The 19,591-nt window shown below is 42.4% G+C and overlaps 1 protein-coding gene across 1 annotated transcript; it reads left to right on the top strand.

Annotated features, from left to right (window-relative positions):
• Positions 1-11,299: 11,299 nt before the first annotated feature.
• Positions 11,300-17,021, top strand: Hs3st5 (heparan sulfate-glucosamine 3-sulfotransferase 5). Its single transcript, XM_055616065.1, has 2 exons — positions 11,300-11,421; positions 15,238-17,021. The coding sequence occupies exons 1-2, from the start codon at positions 11,315-11,317 to the stop codon at positions 16,169-16,171; spliced, it is 1,041 nt and encodes a 346-aa protein (XP_055472040.1). The 5' UTR covers positions 11,300-11,314; the 3' UTR covers positions 16,172-17,021.
• The last annotated feature ends 2,570 nt before the right edge of the window (positions 17,022-19,591 follow it).

Raw genomic sequence — 19,591 nt, 5'->3', positions numbered from 1 at the left:
ACTTGAGTGCTGGGACATATGCAGAGGACAAAGATTGGCTTCTGACCTTATTTTCTTTTAAGCACAGTCTCTCACTGCACCTGGTGCTCACTGGTTAGGATGAACTTTCTGGCCATCTAGCCCCTGGAATCTGCCTGGCTTTGCCTCCCCAGCACTGAGGTTACAGACAGGCACTGCACTTGTGGATGCTTCAGGATGTGGGCTCAAGTCCTCACACAGCCAGAACTTTACCCCTGGAGCCAGCCTCCAAACTCCATATTACTTCCATCAATTGCAGCGCCTGACACACAGTGGATACTTAGTAGATACTCGCCAGTGCTTGGAAACATCAGAGGTTCTCCTACATCAGCATGTGATAGAGCACTCCCAGCCCTCAGAGGGGATCTGGCATTCAAGTGAAGGTGTTCCTGGTAATAAAAAAAAGGAAAGGTTTGGTGAATTTTAATTCCTTTTATTTTTGTTTTATGGGTATGTATGTTTCATGTATGTATGTACATCTTATGCACACCTGGTGCCTGTGAAGGCCAGAAGGGGGCAGCAGATTCTCTGGAACTAGAGTCAGAGATGGGTGTTGGAAACCAAATCTAGGTTCTCTAAAACAGCAGTAAGCACTTTTATACGCTGAGCCATCTCCTTAGTTTTGAAGCACATTAATAATATAAAATTGAATATTTCATTTTTAAAAAATATTAGCTTGCTATATTATAAATAGGAAATTAAGTATCATTTTGCATGCAAAATAACTGTAGATTATATAATAGGTTTATTAAATATGGGTTTTATAATGTATTTAGGGATACTTCATTTTGCTATAAATGTTATTTAAAATCATTTTTCTTCATTATTTGCTTTTTAAGTTCTCTTATTTAGAAAACATATTCAGTGGCAGGATAGGGGAAAATGGAAGGAGGCATAGGAAGAGAGGGACCAAGGATCACAGAGACAGAATGAAAGACTCATAGGAGCCTTAGAAATGTCAGGAGAATGGGGACATGGGTAAAGAGACAAGGAAGGGAAAGACAGCCTAGCTTCACGTTTACATAAACAGGACCACCCTACTTGTTTCTAAATTAGCTCTTCAGGAAGACCTTAGTAGTGAAAGTCAGAAGTAATCTTGATGCAATGTGCCATGCCAGTAAATCCTCAAGCCCAACTCAGTGAGCTTAGACAGCTTGGGTGTTTATCAGTCTCTGCTGCAAGAATCATCCCTTCATTGCTGCTGCTTTTTAAATTTTTATTTATTCATTTTACACAGTCTTGGCCACCTTCCTCCTCTCCTCCTGGTGCTACCCTCCCTCCCTATTTCCCCTATCCCTCCTCCCCCACTCCTCAGAGAAGGCCCCCCCCTTTACCCACTCCAGCATATCAAGTTGCATCAGGATTGGACACATCCTTTTCCCCTATGGCCTGGCAAGGTAGCCCCACCAGGGGAAGTGATCGAAAAGCAGGAAACAGTCCATGTTAGAGTCTATATGAGGACTGGGCTGCCCATCAGCTACATCTGTGTAGGGAGGCCTAGGTCTAGTCTATGCATGGTCCTTGAATGGTGCCTCAATCACCACAGGCCTCCCTGGGCCCTGGTGAGTTGGCTCTGTTGGTCTTCTTGTGGATATCCTGTCCCCTCTGGGTCCTTCTACCCTCCCCCAACTCTTCCACAAGGCTCCCTGTGTTCCACTCAATGTTTGATTGTAGGTCTCCGCATCTGTTTCCATCAGCTACTGGCGTGGAGCAACTCAGGGGACAGCTATGTTAGGCTCTCATCTGTAATCATAACAGAGTATCAGTTGTGCCTGGGGTTGGCTGACTCCCATGGGGTGAGTCTCAGGTTGGGCCAGACATTGGTTGGGCATTCCCTCAATCTCTGCTCTACTTTTAAGCTACCTGCATTAGTGGACTAATATGAAATTTTGAGTTGTGAAGATTAATTTACTGGATGTGGAACTGGAAAGAGCTGTGTGGTATTCCCACCATATAGGCCCCAATTGGCTTAACCTCAAAAGTACCAATAGTTGTGAAATACACCAAGATAATTAACAATGAGCTTTTAGTACTTACCGCCTTTTACAATTTATTTAATTTTAAATATATATAGCTTAGGCTGAATTTTTACCAATCCTCCTGCCTCCACCTCCTGAGAGCTGGGATCAAAGGTTTCTTAGTTTGGGTTTTATTGCTATGAAGAGACACCATGAGCAGGGCAACTCTGATAAAGGAAAATACTTAATTGGTGCTGGCTTATAGTTTCTGAAGTTTAGTCCATTATCATCCTTGTGAGAGGCATGGCAGCATGCAGGCAGACATGGTGTTGAAGAAGGAGATGGGAGTTCTACATCTTGATCCTCAGGCAGCAGAAGGGAACTGCGTGCCACATTGGGCATAGCTTGAGAATAAGGAGGCACCAAAGTCCACCCCCACAGTGACACACTTCTTCCAGCAAGGCCGCACCTCCTAATAGTGCCATCATCCCCCTATGAGCTAAGCATTCAAACGCACTAGTCAATAGGGACCATTCCTATTCAAACCACCACAACAGGTGGATGCTACCTCACCGGGCTATAATATAATTTTTAATAATGACTTTAAGGGGTTAAGACTAGGGCTACATTGTCAAAATGCTGACAACACAAGCATGGGGACCTGAGTTTGATATCCAGCATAAAGGAAAAAATTGATGTGGCATGAAAACACACCTATAATCTCAGCACTGAGGAGGTGGAGGCAGGAGGATCCCTAGGGCTTTCTGGCCTGCTACTCTACTGAATCAGTGAGCTCCAGGTTCAGTGAGAGATCCTGTGTAAGAAAAATAACAGGTAAAACAGCTGAGAAACCCAATGTCTATATCTGACCTGCACATACGTTGACATGCACAGACACACACACAGCAAGAGAGAAATGACAGAGAGAGATGTGCACGCATGCGCTCGCACAACTACCCTCCCACAGGCATGCACACACAAACACACACACGGCAACTGGCTTGCACCAGGAGCCAGCTGTTGCATGCCAATACGTAGGCAGCAGCCTGCCTTCACCCCTCATGTTAGAATAATGAGTCGCTTTTTCAGATTTCTTTCTTTAAAGGAATTAAAGCGGGGAGTAAAATACATATGACAAGAACTCTCCTGGGAATGTTTTTTTTTTTTTTTTTCTCTACTGCCTCCCCTTCTGTCAACCTGGTTTTCCTTTTTGTTTTGTTTTGTTTTGTTATTTCTGTTAGCTCATAGGACTTCACAAGTTGAATTTACAGAAAGACGTGGCTACGTTAATTTCTATGAGTGGAATCTGTAAAGTCTGCAGCTCTCCCTGAAAGGCAGAGCGGTGCTGGAGGAAGCTTAAGGCTGTAGGGAACTTATGCTTGCACACACAGCACACAGACCATGTAGTTTGAAACTCTGACCAGGCCACATCACCTCCCCAAGCCTCAGAGACACAAATGGCACTGCCCTCCCTCCATCCCAAGTCTGGTGGTCCTCATACGGGGCCTTCTAAGGCTGCAAGGCTGATATCTGTCACTTATTTTCAAATGTCTCAGTTAAATTAGTATGTGTTTACATGGCAGTAAGTGGGACATGAGGCAAATACATAGCAATACGTTAACAACTGCTGAATCTAGACAAAGCACATATAAGCAAGCACCCAGGTTGTTTATTTCTTTTCCAAAAGGCAGGAAAATGAGATCATTTTCAGACACACAGCACTTGATGAGCCTGCAAGCTAAAGCATTTCTATTCAGTTAAAGAGAGGCAGTGGCCAGGTGTCACAGCTTTCAGGATATTAAAGTCCTTCCCATCCAGCTGATTTGATTATTCAGCAATTGTTTGCTCGGCATCTGCCACCCTGAGTGCTGGTGATAATTCAATCATGAGAAGCCACGCTCTTCATCCGGGAAACTGACATGATAGGACGCAAAGCAAGCTATTGGGGGTTAAGTAGAATTCTTTGGTGGGTGTTATGGTAGCATAGGGAAGGAACATGTCAGCCAGCTCTGCATAACCAGAAAGATTCCCGAGGAACTAATATGAGAACATACGGCTAGGGGAGATGGAGGGAGCCTGGCAGTGAAGACTCATGTGCTACTCACAGAGCACTGAGTTACTGTTTAGATGCCATAAGAGCCTCAGAAGAAAGTCATGCAGCGACCATGCCCAATTCAAAAGAATGGCCAGCTGTTCTTTGTACTGAAGTTACTAACTGTAGATTTGGGAGTGGGGTGCCATGGAAAGGGGTAAAGGACTATTTAAAACCACCTCACCAATAGGAACCCATTAAAGAGTGTTAAGCCTGGAGGCAACTAGATCAGATGTCCATTTGCAAGGATCCATCTGGCATCGGAGTGGAGAGTAAATTGAGGCAGAAGCAAAACTAATAGCACAAGGGCACTTAGGAGACCATAATGGCTAGTTTAAGAGAGACAGTGATCTGAGCCATAGCAATGACAAATGACGGTGCAGAAAGGCAGGTGGATGCTGGCAGTGCACTAGAGATGGAGCCAAGCGCAGTAAGCTAAAAACCAAAGCCAATGAACTCCAGGGCTCCTTCTGGGACACACTGGTGGGCAGATGGAGAGTCATGGACTACAGTACTCAGGGGAAGTGCTAGAGCGAGAGGGGGAGGGGAGGTCATGGGAGACAGCAATGACAAAAAGGTATTAAGACATGTTGCCAGCGTCTTCTAGAGGTCAGCACATGATAAGCCAAGTCAGTGACAGATGGCAGTCAAAGCCAATATTGCCATCATCAACTATAAAATCTTTCACAGGAACAAGGCAGAGGGCAAGTGAGGGTCTCATGGTTCTGGTGAGTCTTAAGTCTGAGCATGGTGAAAGAGAAGATGCCTAATGGCTATGAAGTAGAGCCTTCCACTGCTTTGACTTTACCAACATTCTTCCTCTCCTCATGGGGTTGAAAACCCACAATTGTTTTCCTTCCCAGTTCCCTCCTCTATAGAAATATTTTCTTCTTTGTTTTTTCCACTTTTTCATCCTCTACCTCAAGTTTCAAGGGTGTGTTATATTATTTGGGGTAGTTCTTCTTTGTCTGCACTGGTCTATCAGTAAGTTCTTATCAACAGTCTCATGGGTGAGCATTCGAGGATTTAGGTGGAGCTGCAGTCAAGGAGCCTCGTCTGATGTGACCACATAACTCTGAATTTAAATCCCCCATATGCATGTGCTAGCCAAGTGCCCCTGGGTGACTAATCTGCCCATATCTATGGTGCTCATTATCCATCCAAAAAATAAAATAAAACAGCATGTACTTTACAAGTGTGTTGCATTATGACAGAAAATAAATGTGAACAGAACACCGCCTGCTGCCCTAAAGACACACATCTCATCTGCCTCTGAAGGCCGTTTCCTGGGATGACTGAGCTAGTACTCAAAAGAGGGCTGTGACTTTCCCGGGAATAATTCTGCCATGGAAGCTTAGCTGTTTTAATGAACTCTGTTGCCATCATTTCCATTATTGTTGTTACTGCTACCAGGGGCCTGTGGGAATCGTGTCTACAAGCCTTTGAGCAACGCTTGAACATATCTGTATCATTATTATTTCTGAATCCCCTCATTTCTTTGTTGTAGCTTGGGAATTGTTTCTTTCTTTGCCTGAGTGCTGTTTAACAGAAACAGCCAGATGTCTCCGCAGCTTGTCGTTTCTGGCCACGTACTCTCTTGTAGATACTCAGCTGTGTTCAGCTAGTACACCGTGTCTGTGGAAGCTTTGCTGCTCTGGAGAAACTGTAGCTGTGCTGTTCTTGAAACACAAAATGAGACACTGAGAGAGATTAAAATCTAGAGACAAGTGAGAGCCTAAATATCACTGCAGGACTTTATCCCCTTCTGTGCATAAAAATTTTATTTTACAAACATTTTTAAACTTTATAAATTGTCTGTTAACAATATAACAGAGTTGTAGCCAGAGTTCTCTAGAGGAATGGGACAGATAAAATGAATGTAGATTATAAAACAGACATATTAGATTGGCTTGCACAATACAAACTGGGTATTCCAACAATGGCTGTCTGTTTCACGAGAGAGGCTTGAAACCTCATAGCCCTTAAGGCAAAGAAGATCTGTCAGGTCCTGGGAGCTCCTCAGGTCGTGAGGCTGGATGACTCAGATTCATAATCTGGTGCTGAAGGCCTAGAGGATTCCTTCAGAGTCACTTGTTCTCAGTCAAATTGTACGACTTCTAATTTTTGAGACTCTTGAGCACTTCTTGATACTATAGGAAAACAAAAAGGTATCCTGACCATAAGCCAGTATCTTTTATTTTTCTTGAACATTTTATTCTGGGACTGCTCTCATATAGTCCCTGTCACCTAACACTGGTTATAATACAAAAGGAAATGTCATTCCAGATGTCCCCTAAAAAGCCTCATTGGGACACATTGGTGAGACCTCTTCCTCCCTTAAAAGTTGAAAGAGGGATTAGCTCCTGAAGGCAAGCATTGACCGTGTCATATGTGTGCATGAGAGTATGTCCATGTGCACATCTTGCTTGAATAGAAGCTTAGTGTTAGTATTTGAATGTTCCATGGGAGATCCCATTAAAAGCTTTTATGCTTAAAAAGGACCTATATTTTTCACAGCCCAGTTATACCATTCACGAAAAGTACATTTATTCTATTTTTCCTCTTTAATATGCATTGCGAGAACTAATTTATTTGCCTCCTCAAGGTATTAACTATGCTTCATGACTGTAAAGTGATAAGATTCTCACAAACTTCTGTGCTTGGGTCCATCTCGTGGTAACCCCATGAAACAGACCCTGCTGTTTTCACTGCACAGGTGACGAACATGAAATTCCAAAGGTTCCCATGACAAAAGTAAACCATAACGCTGACAAGTGCTCTTGGCACCGAGACTGTGAGTCTATACTGAGTCACTGGTGGCTCCCGTAGCAGCTGAGATTTCACATTCAGACCTCCTCACTATCACAGCAAACATGTGTACTGTGATGGCACAGATATAGCATAAGAGGAGTCAGTATAAAATTAGGCCCGATATTCAAAGAAAAGGCTAGAGAAAATGCGAGTAGACATGCTTAAGGCATCTTGTACACAGGGAGGGAGGCTGAACTGATACATATATCACCAGTATCAGCATGTCCCAAAGTGCAAAACCTACATGAAAATACATGGCCTTGTCCAGAGGACAGTCTATACTTGAGGTGTTTGGAACACAAATGAGATTGAAGGAGCCTTAGGGGGTCATAAAAAAATAGCCTCAGGGCCAGTCAGGCTTAACAGCCTAATGAATAAGGTTTGCATAAGCATTTCTACAGAAAACTAGTAAACAAAACATGTTACAGTCCCCAAGCCCTGGACCATTTCCCCATCGAGTTTCACATTCTCTCTTACTTTTCTTCTTTTTCTTCCTTGCTATTCTCAAGCAGGGTTTATCATGAGGTCATCTCAGAACTTTACTTACATACAGGAGCAAATACTTCCCAAGCTCTATTCCCAGGCACAGACACCCCACACACAAACCTTTGCCCTCTAATTGGTCAGCACAATAGACCAGATCAATTCCTACCAACTGATGGGAATTGTGTTGGGATATTTCCTCCATGATCATCCCTCCTAAAAAGACTCTGTAAGGGAATGCCAAAAGGAGAAACATAGGAAATATATTCCATGCCAGTGAGGAGGCTAACTGGACCATCAAGCCAAAAGGTATGAAGACCAGTAAGGAAGGGGCCAAGTGGGCACAGAGGTGGTCAACTCATGAAAGGGAAAGAATCTGGCCATCACACTGAGCCCTTGGAAAGAAAGGCCTGGACTACGATGCTGGGTCCAGTTAACAACCCCCAAACAGGTCAGGGACGAAACAACTTATGTTATGAAGATGAACTGGGCTCTGAAATCCCATAGGAAGAGAGCAAAGAACATGCCTACATTTAAAAAAAAACTGCTAAGGTGGGCATGTGGGGCATGATGGAGTGCCTGGAGAGTACAAAGCTTGAAGAAACTCACTGGCAAAGATGGCCAGCCATGGTATAGAAAGCAGTACCAAATGAGGTGGTTTTCCTATTTGAAATTGCAAATGCAAGCTTAATTCAGAACCGTTGGCCTGGGGACTCTGAGGATAGGGGCAGGTATGTTTCTTAGGGATCTCTTTCAGGCGCCCAGAGAGGTACTCTGGACCAGACAGCAAAGCAGACTGAGTCAGGTTCAATTCCTTCAGTTAACATTCCAATACTTGTAAATTCCATCAATTGACTTATCCCATTGCGGGGACGTGGTGGTAATACATAAAGATGGTGACGCTTAACATCAGTCGAAATACTCAAGAACAGCAAATGTCTGTGTGGTTGAGTGCAGGAAGGAGGGATCAGTGCCATTCAATGAGGACCATGGACAGCAGCCTCCACTGTTTGATGAAGGAGCCAGGTTAGGTGGAGGACAGATAAAGACAGACAGGTGGACTGTGTGGCACCACACCAAGCATTGTGCCATACCCTTCTGAGCAGGATGATAGAGACACCACATGGAAATACTGAAAAAAGCCAAACTGCTTCCTCAGCCTGCACTCTTGATCTTCTGTGGAAGACTGGTGACTCCCACTGAGGCCACGGGACTATTCCCATCCTTCTTATTTACTGCTGCCCTCCTTAGCTCACAGTGCTCTTCTGTGAATGCACATTTATTCATTCACACTAAAGCACAAGGGACATGCAATCCTTTAGTCAGGAAAGCTAATAAGCCTTTGAGGAGTGCCGTTACCTATAGAACCGTCACTTCCTTCTTGCTATAGTGCTATGACACGGTGCATTCTTGACTTTTCTGTTCTGTTCTCTTGCCAGTGATAAGATTCAATTGCCCAAAAGAAATTTAGAGGAGAAAAGGATTTATTTTGGCTTATGCTTTTACGGGGATAGAGTTTATCAAGGTGGGAAGGCATGGCAACACAGGAAGAAGGGCCAGGCTGTGAAACCTCACAGCCAGAGTGACATATTTCCTCTATCAAGGCTCTACCACCTAAATGTTCTGTAACCTTCCCTGACAGCCCCACCAGCTGGGTACCAAGCATTCAGATGCTTGTGCCTCTGAGGGACATTTCTCTTTCCACCCACCACATATGGGGAGGTAACAGGCTGTCCCACCTTGTAGCTAAGGAAAGAACGGTTGTGTGAATCTAACCGCAGGATCTCATTGCTCTCTTCCCCCACCACTGTTCACATTTGAGCATAGGTCAAAGCCCTGTGCTTTAGGCTGTGGCTCTAAGACCCTTGGAATCAGCCCAGAGGATGGCTGGTGGTTCTTTCAGAAATACTTTTGAATCATGTGCCATGTTACTGCCTTTGCCTTCTCAGTGCCTGACAGTTCTGTAGCTGGCGGAAGAGAGACAAAACTGTGAACGTCCATCTACCACACAGGATATTTTTATTCTTTGGGATTTTCTGAAATAGCACTTTGACAATGTGCTTACCACAGAGAAAGCCTCAATAAGCTTCTCTGTATCACCTTTCTCTATGCCGTTGCCTACAAGCCAAGCCCTGATAAGCCAGAACCACAGGTATACTGACCCATCTCCCCACCAAGCACAGATACACTCCTTTTTCCCTCCTTCTTAATCCCTCTGTCTGGCCACACCTACCTTCCCTTATCAAGCTAGGCAAGAATTCCCTACCCCAGCTTCCATGCCTGCCTCTACCCAACCTTGCCTCCTACCTCCTTGCTATCCTCCACAATGCCACTCAACTCTCTCTCCTCCACGAATAACAGAAACTCCCTGTTAACTTTTTCTCCTGTATTTTCATTGTGGTATTTACTGCAATTTGCAAGTATTTTCTCAATCCCCTATAGGTTTGTGGATTACCATCTGTCTTCTCCGCTAGAGTGTACATCCCCAGTGTGCAAGACCTGTATCTGTGTAGTTGATTATGATTCTCTGTAGCACCCAGCACAGAACTTGGCACATGGACATACTCTTTTCTCTGCTCTAATCTCTCTTAGGATGACCTCCTACAGTCTCGTTGGTAAATAAAAACTGGATTCTTATGGGGTGCATATTCTCTGGTGATTTCCTTAAATTTCCTTTACCAACATTTATTCACACATTACTGAGATGTGGGATTTTGTTCTCTGGTTGTTCCATGATTCTCTAATCTTAAACTTGTTCAGAACACTTCTGAAATCTCCCATGTACCTACTCTTATAGCAGGAAATGCTGTTGGTGCTCAGCAGTTTCTTGATAAATAAAAGTGTAGATAAGCCTGACCATCGCAGCCACATCCCTTTTGCATAGTTGAAATCTTCACATAAAAAATATGGAGATACCTTTGAGGCAAGATCATTTCCAGCCAGGGCTCAGCTTCTGTGTTCTCAGGTTGCTATTTTCAGTTTCAATAAGAAGCAAACAATCTTATCTTGAAAGGGGATTGGATTTATTTTTAATAAGAAGTCTGAATTGGAGCTTTTTTTTCCCTCCAGAATGTAATAACAGTACAAGTAAAGCCTTACACTATACTCTTCATGTATAAGAAAATAAAGCTTCCAGGGAAACTTCCTTGTTGGGGTAAAAGCAAGCCTAATTCCACCCAGCCTGTTCAACTTCCCTGGGAGCCTGAAGAGTACCACAGAGCAAGGCCACCTAGTCAAAGTGTGTTTCCAATGTCATGGACTGGGAGGAGAAATGAAAGCAAACAGCAAGCTCCTTGGAGCCAGTGTCTTCAAACACAGTCAGACAGGACACTTACCACTCGTAATCTCAGGAAGTAGTAATTTTAGATCCTGCCCTCTTTCTTCATTCTCAACCAAAGCAAAGCAAAAAGGTATAAATTAAAGATGTCACTGTTATGGTCATAATAATCATTGACTCAACCATAATTTCATCATCCACTCTATTATTCTAACTTCAGTTTACCTTTTAGTTGGCTTACTGGTAAAACACTCTACCTGTCTGTACATCTATCTATCTATCTATCTATCTATCTATCTATCTATCTATCATCTATCTATCTATCTATCTATCTATCTATCTATCTATCTTCTATGAGTTTTTATGTACTTCAGAAACTGTTGAAGACAGAGAAAATTCTGTATAAATCTCCCATGAAACTAACAGTTGATCTTATAACATAGACTAGGTTTTTGTTTTGTTTTGTTTTGTTTTGTTTTGTTTGTTTGATTGTCTTTTTAAGGAAAGGTAAGTTTTGCTAAGATCAGGAATACCATGAAAACTGCCAGAGTTGGTATGTGCTCTCTTTATTGCTTAATGGTCTGAGTTCACCTCTGGTTGGCTTCATGACAAGTGCTGACAGGCACCTTTTCTCTGCTCTCAGGCTGTGGCAGTCCTGAAGGTTGATGGAGGGCCATGCTATTCAAACAGCAGGTGTGGCTGAGACAGAAGCTGCTGGTGCTTGGAAGCCTTGCCATTGGGAGCCTCCTGTATCTCGTTGCCAGAGTTGGGACTTTGGATAGGTAGGTGGTTAAAAATACACTCTGCCCATGTAGCTCTATGTATGTCTTGATGTGAGCTTCCTTGGGCTAGAACTTGAGTTGATCCATTTGCCTTTGTCCCTCAAAATTCTCAAAAAAAACACATTTTTCTGTTTTGTTCCTTTTAATTCATTAAGGACCTTAGAGAAACAAGTTCCACACTGCTCAGACCAGGATACTTCTTCCAGATCCACTGGGATTCTGTGAGCACTGACACTTGTTCTCATAGAAGGCATAAAGCTGTGTACAATAAATAATAATAAGTAAATAATACTGTTGCTGACCAGGACACAGTATAGCCTGTGTGCATCTGGTGCTGACCTTCAGCCATTACAGCATGGTAGCTCCAGTATCACGACTCTTCGTTTTGAAATTTATGAGCGGACAATTATGTATGCACCAGTAAAGAAGCTCATCAAGTCTGCATTCCTCTGCCCTGGAAAGATGGCTACAGGCATGGATTTTTAACTATGTTAATTAGCTCTGGCTTTCGGGAGCTGAGCACACCGACAAGGATGCTGTCACACAGAATGATTGCCCAGGAGGCACTGGAAAATCCATGAAGAGGAAATTACAGGGTAGGGGGTGGGCTCTTAATAGACAAGTAGTTGAGAGGTGCTGGGCCTGCAGGAGTCCTCATCATGACTGTTGAGTGTCCCTAAGATGTTCCTCAATGGTTCTACAGTCAGGATGAGTAGTAAATATTGAGGACCTTATTTGTCGGATAAGAAGCTGCTTCCCATTCCCCCCTTAAATTAACTTTTATTCTGAGAGACTGGATTCATTGTCAAGTCAACTCCCAGAGTCAATGAAAACCTGTTCACAATTTTAAATAAAAATAGCTTCAGTTTTTTCCTCAGTATCCTGTAGTTCAGATGTTTTCAAACAATACAGCAATAGTCCTTGCTTTCCTTCAGTCAGTGTCCATCGTAAATGATATACCTTAACCTCCTGTTGATTTTTGCAGTTCAAAATTTCTCCCACTTTGTAACTATGACCTATGTAGTTAAGAGCTTATCACTCGATGTTGGCACTCAATGTTTATTCTTGACATCTCATTTGATAGTGAAAAGCCTTGAGGTGACAACGTTTGTCCTATGTCCATATCAGAACTTTAGTGTGAGGTCTTCACAACACCTTAAATACCCTTCTAATCATTGAGGTTTTGTTGAGTAATTGAACTTATAGTTGTGAACACATTTATCATTTCAACTGGTAACAGTTCTTATCTGTAGCTTTCCCAGCTCTTTCGTGGAATGGCTTCTATAAGAAGATCTACCATTTGAAGGGCTTTCTCGAAATCCCTTGTTTAAGATTCTGAACAACTGTGTCTGAAATGATGTGTGCTTCTTTAGGCTTACGCTTAGTAACTTAAGACTGCTCTCGAGGAAGGACACTAAGGTTACTTCACTTGTCTCTTACAATGTTAAAATTCTGCTTTGGGTCTGGCAGCTGTGATTAGAACCATTCTTCAGGGAGCAGGGGAATGAGATATTTTCTCCTACTTTTACAAGTTCACTTGAGTGCAGAAGTCTAGAAAGCAATTGGCTGACAGAGTTTGATAGCACAGGATAGGAAGTAGAAAGAACAGGGAAGTTCAGAAGGAAAACAGCCCTGTCTAGACAGAGGGAGTTCGATTCCCAGAGATGTCCATGTCAACACTTTTACCCAGGATTGGGCAAAATAATCAAAACTTCCAGAAAAGGATTTGAAAGACTATTGCAACAGTGCTCAAAGAAACATTGCCAGCATCATCTATATGCCTAAAAGAAAAGCAGACACCTCGATGAGTTAGATCTAGCTTCATAGACAGAACCCAAGAAGAGCAGAAAAGCTAATTTATAATATACACATGGTTGTCTCAATCAACAACACTCTAAACTATGTATCTGTTGACAACGTTGTAAGACCAAGTTAGAACTCTAGCATAACAATCCCAAAAAAACTTAAAAGTTCACATTTTCATAAAATATTAACTCTAGTTGACCTGGTTAGTTTGCTCTGTTTTGTTTTGTCAACTTGACACAAGAGAGAGTCAGTTGGGATGAGGGAGTCTCCTTTGAGAAAATGCCTCCATAATACAGGCCTGTTGTGTATTTTCTTGATTAATGATTAATGCAGAGGACCCAATCCACCATGGACACTGCCATCTGGCTGGGCAAGCCATGAGGAATAAACCAGTAAGTTGCTTTCCTTCGTGGCTTTAGTTACTGCCACCAGGTTCCTGCCTTGTGTTGCTACCCAGACTTCTGTCCATGACGGACTATGATGTGAAACTGTAAGCTGAAATAAACCCTTTTCTTCCCAAGTTTCCCTTTGGCCATGGGTGTTTTATCACAGAAAAGGGAACAATAATCAAGAGAGTGCTAAGCCCTATTTTTACAATAGATTTTCATTGTTTTCAAAGTTTCTGAAATAAGTGTGAGTTATTTTATAAATAATAGAATAAATCCTACCAAAATTAATACATGTTTATATTTTCCTTAAAGATTATTATATCAACCTAGGTAAACAGAGCAAATCCAAAGCCATTCATTCCCCTAAGGTCTATACTATGGATTGAGCATTGCTTGAAGTAGGGTCTCCTGGGGAATGAAGAGACTGCCTTATTATCACAGAGAAGGAGAGAGAGTCTGAATTACTCCTGTCACTAGAAAATTTCAACTGGAAGGAACACTCTAATAGTCTATTTGACTAGTATTATCCCCTTTCACCAAGAAGCCTGAAATGACTTCCTAAATCAACCTAGTTGACTCACTAAGTATAGTAATTTTTTAGTTTACCTTCAGACTATGCATAAAAATAAACACAATTTTCTAACCATATATAGAGGCCATGTTAAAGTAGTCATTTCATCATGATATCATTGTGGCTGTTCCCACATCTTTCTCTCTCAGAAAAATATGAATAGCTGTTCATCCTTCCTGGCTTTGTCCATTGCATTCTTTACTAGTGCCTGACTTAAACTGGATAGTAATGAGGATCTGGAATTTCTGGCCCCATCAAAGTTTCTTCCAGATTTCTGGTCTCAGGAGTGGGAGGTCATACACAGAACAATGGTGCTTGGGACTGCTCCTTGGGACTGCAAGATAAAAGTGCAATCTTGATCCTTTTAGATAGAAATGGAAAGAGAGTCAGAAATACAGCACTCTTCTCCCAAGGCCAAGGGGCAGAAATTCTCACCGAACAAAAAAAGTTCAACGAGGACAGAGATTGGAGTTCTGTGCAATAGCGATGCAAAAAGCCAAGGGCAGGGACTGGGAGCCTCTTCTCAGATTATATCTCAAGGATGTTCAAGGGCCATGTGAATCCCGCTAGGCTGCCAAAGGAGATGGAAAAGAAGAAAAAGAAAAGAGACAATACCGCACAATGCCTGAAATAAATGGCCTCTTCTTTGCCCTTCAGCGCCCTAACTGAAGATTATAATCTCCCGCCTTCCCGATTTTCTAAATGATTTTAACTAGTGAGCTGTTTCAAAAGCTATTAGTATGGCTGGAGTCACTTGTCTGTCCTGTACTGCGAGCATAAGTACACGCCATAGTCAATTAAGCGCTTGGTGAATAAAAATTTTAAGGAGCGCTAATAAAAAAAAAAAAAAATCCCATCAATTATGTGTGCTCCACCGAATACAGGGTTACTTAATATAAAATTTCCCAAACATATGTTCATTATGGATTATAGAAGCCTGGGACCCAGTGGCTTTATTTATGCATGTTCAATTTGAGAGTGAGCACAGATGCAGAACAATGAGAAGTTCGTTGTGACGAGTTTCTAACAGTGCCTCTCTTTTGCTTGCAGGCTCCAGCCCCTTTGCCCTGTTGAAAGCCGATTTGGTGGTGCCCACAATCAGGCTGAGTTCCCACTCCGAGCCCTGCAGTTTAAGAGAGGCTTGCTGCATGAGTTCCGGAAAGGCAACTCTTCCAAGGAGCAGGTTCGCCTCCATGACCTGGTCCAGCAGCTCCCAAAAGCCATTATTATCGGGGTGAGGAAAGGGGGCACCAGGGCCCTGCTTGAGATGCTGAACCTCCATCCTGCAGTGGTCAAAGCTTCCCAAGAGATCCACTTCTTTGACAATGATGAGAATTATGCCAAGGGCATTGAGTGGTACAGGAAAAAGATGCCTTTTTCCTACCCTCAGCAAATCACAATTGAAAAGAGCCCGGCATATTTTATCACAGAAGAGGTTCCAGAAAGGATTTACAAAATGAACTCATCCATCAAGCTGTTGATCATTGTCAGGGAGCCAACCACAAGAGCGATTTCTGATTACACTCAGGTGCTAGAGGGGAAGGAGAGGAAGAACAAAACCTACTATAAGTTTGAAAAGCTGGCCATAGACCCTAATACCTGCGAGGTGAACACAAAATACAAGGCGGTTAGGACCAGCATATACACAAAACATCTGGAGCGCTGGCTGAAGTACTTTCCAATTGAGCAGTTTCACGTCGTGGACGGAGACCGTCTCATCGCCGAACCTCTGCCGGAACTACAGCTCGTGGAGAAGTTCTTAAACCTTCCTCCAAGGATAAGTCAGTACAATTTATATTTTAATGCTACAAGAGGGTTTTACTGTTTGCGATTTAACATTATCTTTAATAAGTGCCTGGCGGGAAGCAAGGGGCGCATCCATCCTGAGGTAGACCCCTCCGTCGTTACCAAATTGCGTAAATTCTTTCATCCCTTTAATCAAAAATTTTACCAGATCACTGGTCGGACATTGAACTGGCCCTAAAATAATACAACCCTGTACAACACCATGTGTTGTATCTGGAGCCATGTGGTTTCTCCTCTAGATTAAAATATGCACTTTCCCAGACACAGCTACCCAAGTCATTTTTCCATGAATAACTTGTAAATATGCAGTGTGTGACCAAATAAAAGATCAATTCTTTTTCTACTGAAAATTTACAAAACAAAATATTAAATTGCTGTCTGCCTAGTTGCATCTTTTAAGCTATTTACAGAAAAAGAAAAAAGAAAAAGAAAGACAAAAAAGCGAAAAGAAGAGGTGGTGGGACTGGGGGAAAGTGACTTTAGATATTCCCAAGAGTTCGTCTTCCTTTGATTCAGAACTTGTCACCTGCCATTTTCATAGATTTAAGCCAAAAGATGAATGTGTGAAAATGTACCAATGGCTATGAAGCTTCAGGAAGTAGAGGATTCAGTTTTATGGTGTTTCTTTTTGTTTTGTTTTGTTTTGTTTTGTTTTGTTTTGTTTTTGTCCTAAGGTTCTTTAATTCAGACGCTAAGTTGGTGCCATGAAAACAGAATATGCTATTTTCTTATCATTTAAAAGAATGTCGTATCTCATCAAATTGACCTTGTTCCAAAGTTCCTGTGGTAATTTTGCACTATTGTTCCCACGGTGTCTTTTGTAGCATGTCTATCACGTGCCGGAGAATCAAGTCCTTTTACTTCCATGTTGTCTGTCAACAAAGAGAAATGCCCTGTACATTTTGTAAATGATGTAAATACCAGTTTCACACTAAGTAATTCTATTTTGTAAACTGAATATGGCTATTTAATTTATTGTGAAAATTAAATTTATTGTGGTATTTAAAATGGAATGGATTAAAATTACACTATGTGCAACTTTTCTTAACAAACGTCTTTTGCTTTGTGCGCCCCCTGCTGGCCTCCAGCGTGGAAGCTGTGTGGTTTTGAGGGTCTTCAGAGTAATTCACTTAGTCCCTGGATTTCCAAATTCTTGTGAGAGTGTACTTAAAAAGAGAGGTTGAGAACCCTTTACAAACATCTCGACCCTCTCGAAATCATGAAAGAAGAGCTACCTCAGAGAACCCCGGTGTGGCTCTGCTTCTAAGTGTGTCCACAGAATTCACATGCTGCTGTGCCAGAGAGACGAGAACCAGCACAGAAGAATCGTGGTTGTCTTTGAACCTCTAATCATAGTCCAAAAAATAAAATCAAACAAGATTAGAGCACATGCATGGTCTCTGTACCAAGAACTGTTGGCACTGTACAGAGACCAGCAAGGGTGCAGAGCTCTCAAACAGGGAAATTTCTTAAGCTGCTCAGATGTGATCAAATCACACAGCATTGCCACAAACAAAATAGCTGGCCCACATTCCTACCCAGAGAAAGTACTAAATTAGGTGACTTTGTACCATCAGAAACTCTTTGACCTAAGCACCATTCCGAAAGGGGCAGAAAGAGTTATAACAACATCAGCAAATGTTTTCTCTGCATTCGTAGTTGCTTGGCAGGAAGGGAATGCTCTGTTCAATACTACGGTGCCTAGAGAATCAGTGGGTCACAATGATTTCCTCTTGTGGAAATAAAGGTGAGTTTTCTCAGCTCTTTCCCCTGCCCAGTGATTTGATGGTGATCTTTCCTAAATAAGTAGCCTTTTCTCCTCCAATATCTCACTATGGATGATCTCTCCATCCACAGCTTTGGCCATCATCTCTTCTGTCTGAGTTAGCAGGACTCTTGTCCCTGAGAATGACACAGGCAGGACAGCAACACAGGTCCTCACTGTGCAATGACTCTGGCGAGTGAGTCAGAGGTTTAAGTGTCAGTCACATCTCTGCTATGCAGGGAGGAGGCCAATACAGAGAGTCTGCTATCTCCTTCCCTGTGTCTCAACTCTCAGCCAACCATCTCTCTGAACCTTATGTTCCAGGACATAATCACCGGGTTAGCATTAATCTCACTCAAGTACTTCAAGAGCACCACACAGCTAATATGAACCTGTACCAAACTACTGAAATATGCCCCATGGGAACACTGACATTTCTAAGATTCAGCCTCAGCTAATGAACTGAAATGGCTCTATACTAATGTGTTACGTTATGCATTTTTAAAATTTACTTCTTATGATACATTGGCAAATTTTGTTTGGTCATACTTAGGACATACAAAACGATGATATGGTTTTGCAGTAAAAAATTGAAAGTAAGCTAATTGACATGTTCATCACCTCAAATTATTACAATTTGTATGATGAGACTATTAGAAATTTGCTCTTAGTGCTAGTGTGACATTCAGTTTTCAATCATCAGTTGAATTTGGCATGCCGTGCATGATCCGCGAACAAAACAAAGAAACAGAAACACTATTCCTCCTAAGGGAAGTTTAAATGCTACGTGTGAAATAATCAGACTTTATTCTAAGATTCCATTTGATTTAAGCCAAACTTTATACTTTTAGTGTTAGCTCAACAAGTTCAGAAAACCAAAGGCACCGTGAATTTTCAGTTGATTTACTTTCTAAGTGAGCTGACTCAAAGCTTTCAAAGCTGGGGCCTCAGATGGCAGAACTTGGGGGTAGCATGCCTCATTTCACTGAGAAAGCAATCACAGCAGTCCTGATTAGGACAGGTAGAGAAGTAAAGAACGCGCAACTTAATAGCACACTTCCACTGCAGACTGGAAGGCTCCCTGTTAAGAAAAAAATGTGTCCTGCTGTTGTCAGACAGGCAGCAGACCTCTAGAGAAATCCACAGCTCATTACAGTCACTCCACTAGGGCTCTCTTTAATGAGTTACTGCTTACTGCTTTTCCATCATGAACAATTCACATTCCTTCAGGAGGCTTGGCAATACTGTACAGCTTTATCGAACAGTTTCAACCGGAAATAGAGTGGGTGTATATGCAATGGTGACATTTTCGATGGATCATAAACTTGAAGCACCAGTTTGGAACCCAAGGAATTTCCATTATAATCAGACAAAGAACTCAAGATAAACAGGGAGAGTAAGAAGCTCCCAAACCTGAAGATGAATATCTTCAGATCCCAAGTCTACCACCCCCCTGAAGCCACCACATATAGACCCACACCTGATTCAGACACGAACAGTTCCCACTGACTGCAGTGCAATGCAGCAAGAGATGCCTAAGATACTTTGGTCCACGATTAATGCTGCTGACTCCAAGGGCTATAGATTCCCTCATAATCACGTTTGACCCTAGATTTAATGGGTGTATGTTGATGGACTACTAAGATAGTGTTTTGCCAGGCAGTGGGTTACTCATAGGGCCAAAGGAATCTTCTGGGCACATGGTCCAGGGTTTTGCATGTGATACTAGGATTATCCTGGGGGAGAAGTATGGGACTAAGGGAATCTGTGGATACTGCAGACTCCTCAAGCAGGGACAGTGACCAAGTGCAGTGTAAATTCCAGCCTTGCTGA

The sequence above is a fragment of the Psammomys obesus genome, unplaced genomic scaffold, assembly GCF_907164565.1.
Source record: "Psammomys obesus unplaced genomic scaffold, mPsaObe1.curated_primary_1811, whole genome shotgun sequence".
NCBI lineage: Eukaryota > Metazoa > Chordata > Mammalia > Rodentia > Muridae > Psammomys > Psammomys obesus.
The sequence above is the reverse complement of the archived record's forward strand: the minus strand, read 5'-3'. Positions and strand labels throughout refer to the sequence as shown.

What these genes read in the sequence shown, in the direction of transcription:
- Hs3st5 (XM_055616065.1), top strand. Translation starts at nt 11,315, where the DNA reads ATGCTATTCAAACAGCAGGTGTGGCTGAGACAGAAGCTGCTGGTGCTT. An exon ending in AGAGTTGGGACTTTGGATAG is followed by an intron (nt 11,422 to 15,237) that starts GTAGGTGGTTAA and finishes TTTTGCTTGCAG; the next exon opens with GCTCCAGCCCCTTTGCCCTG.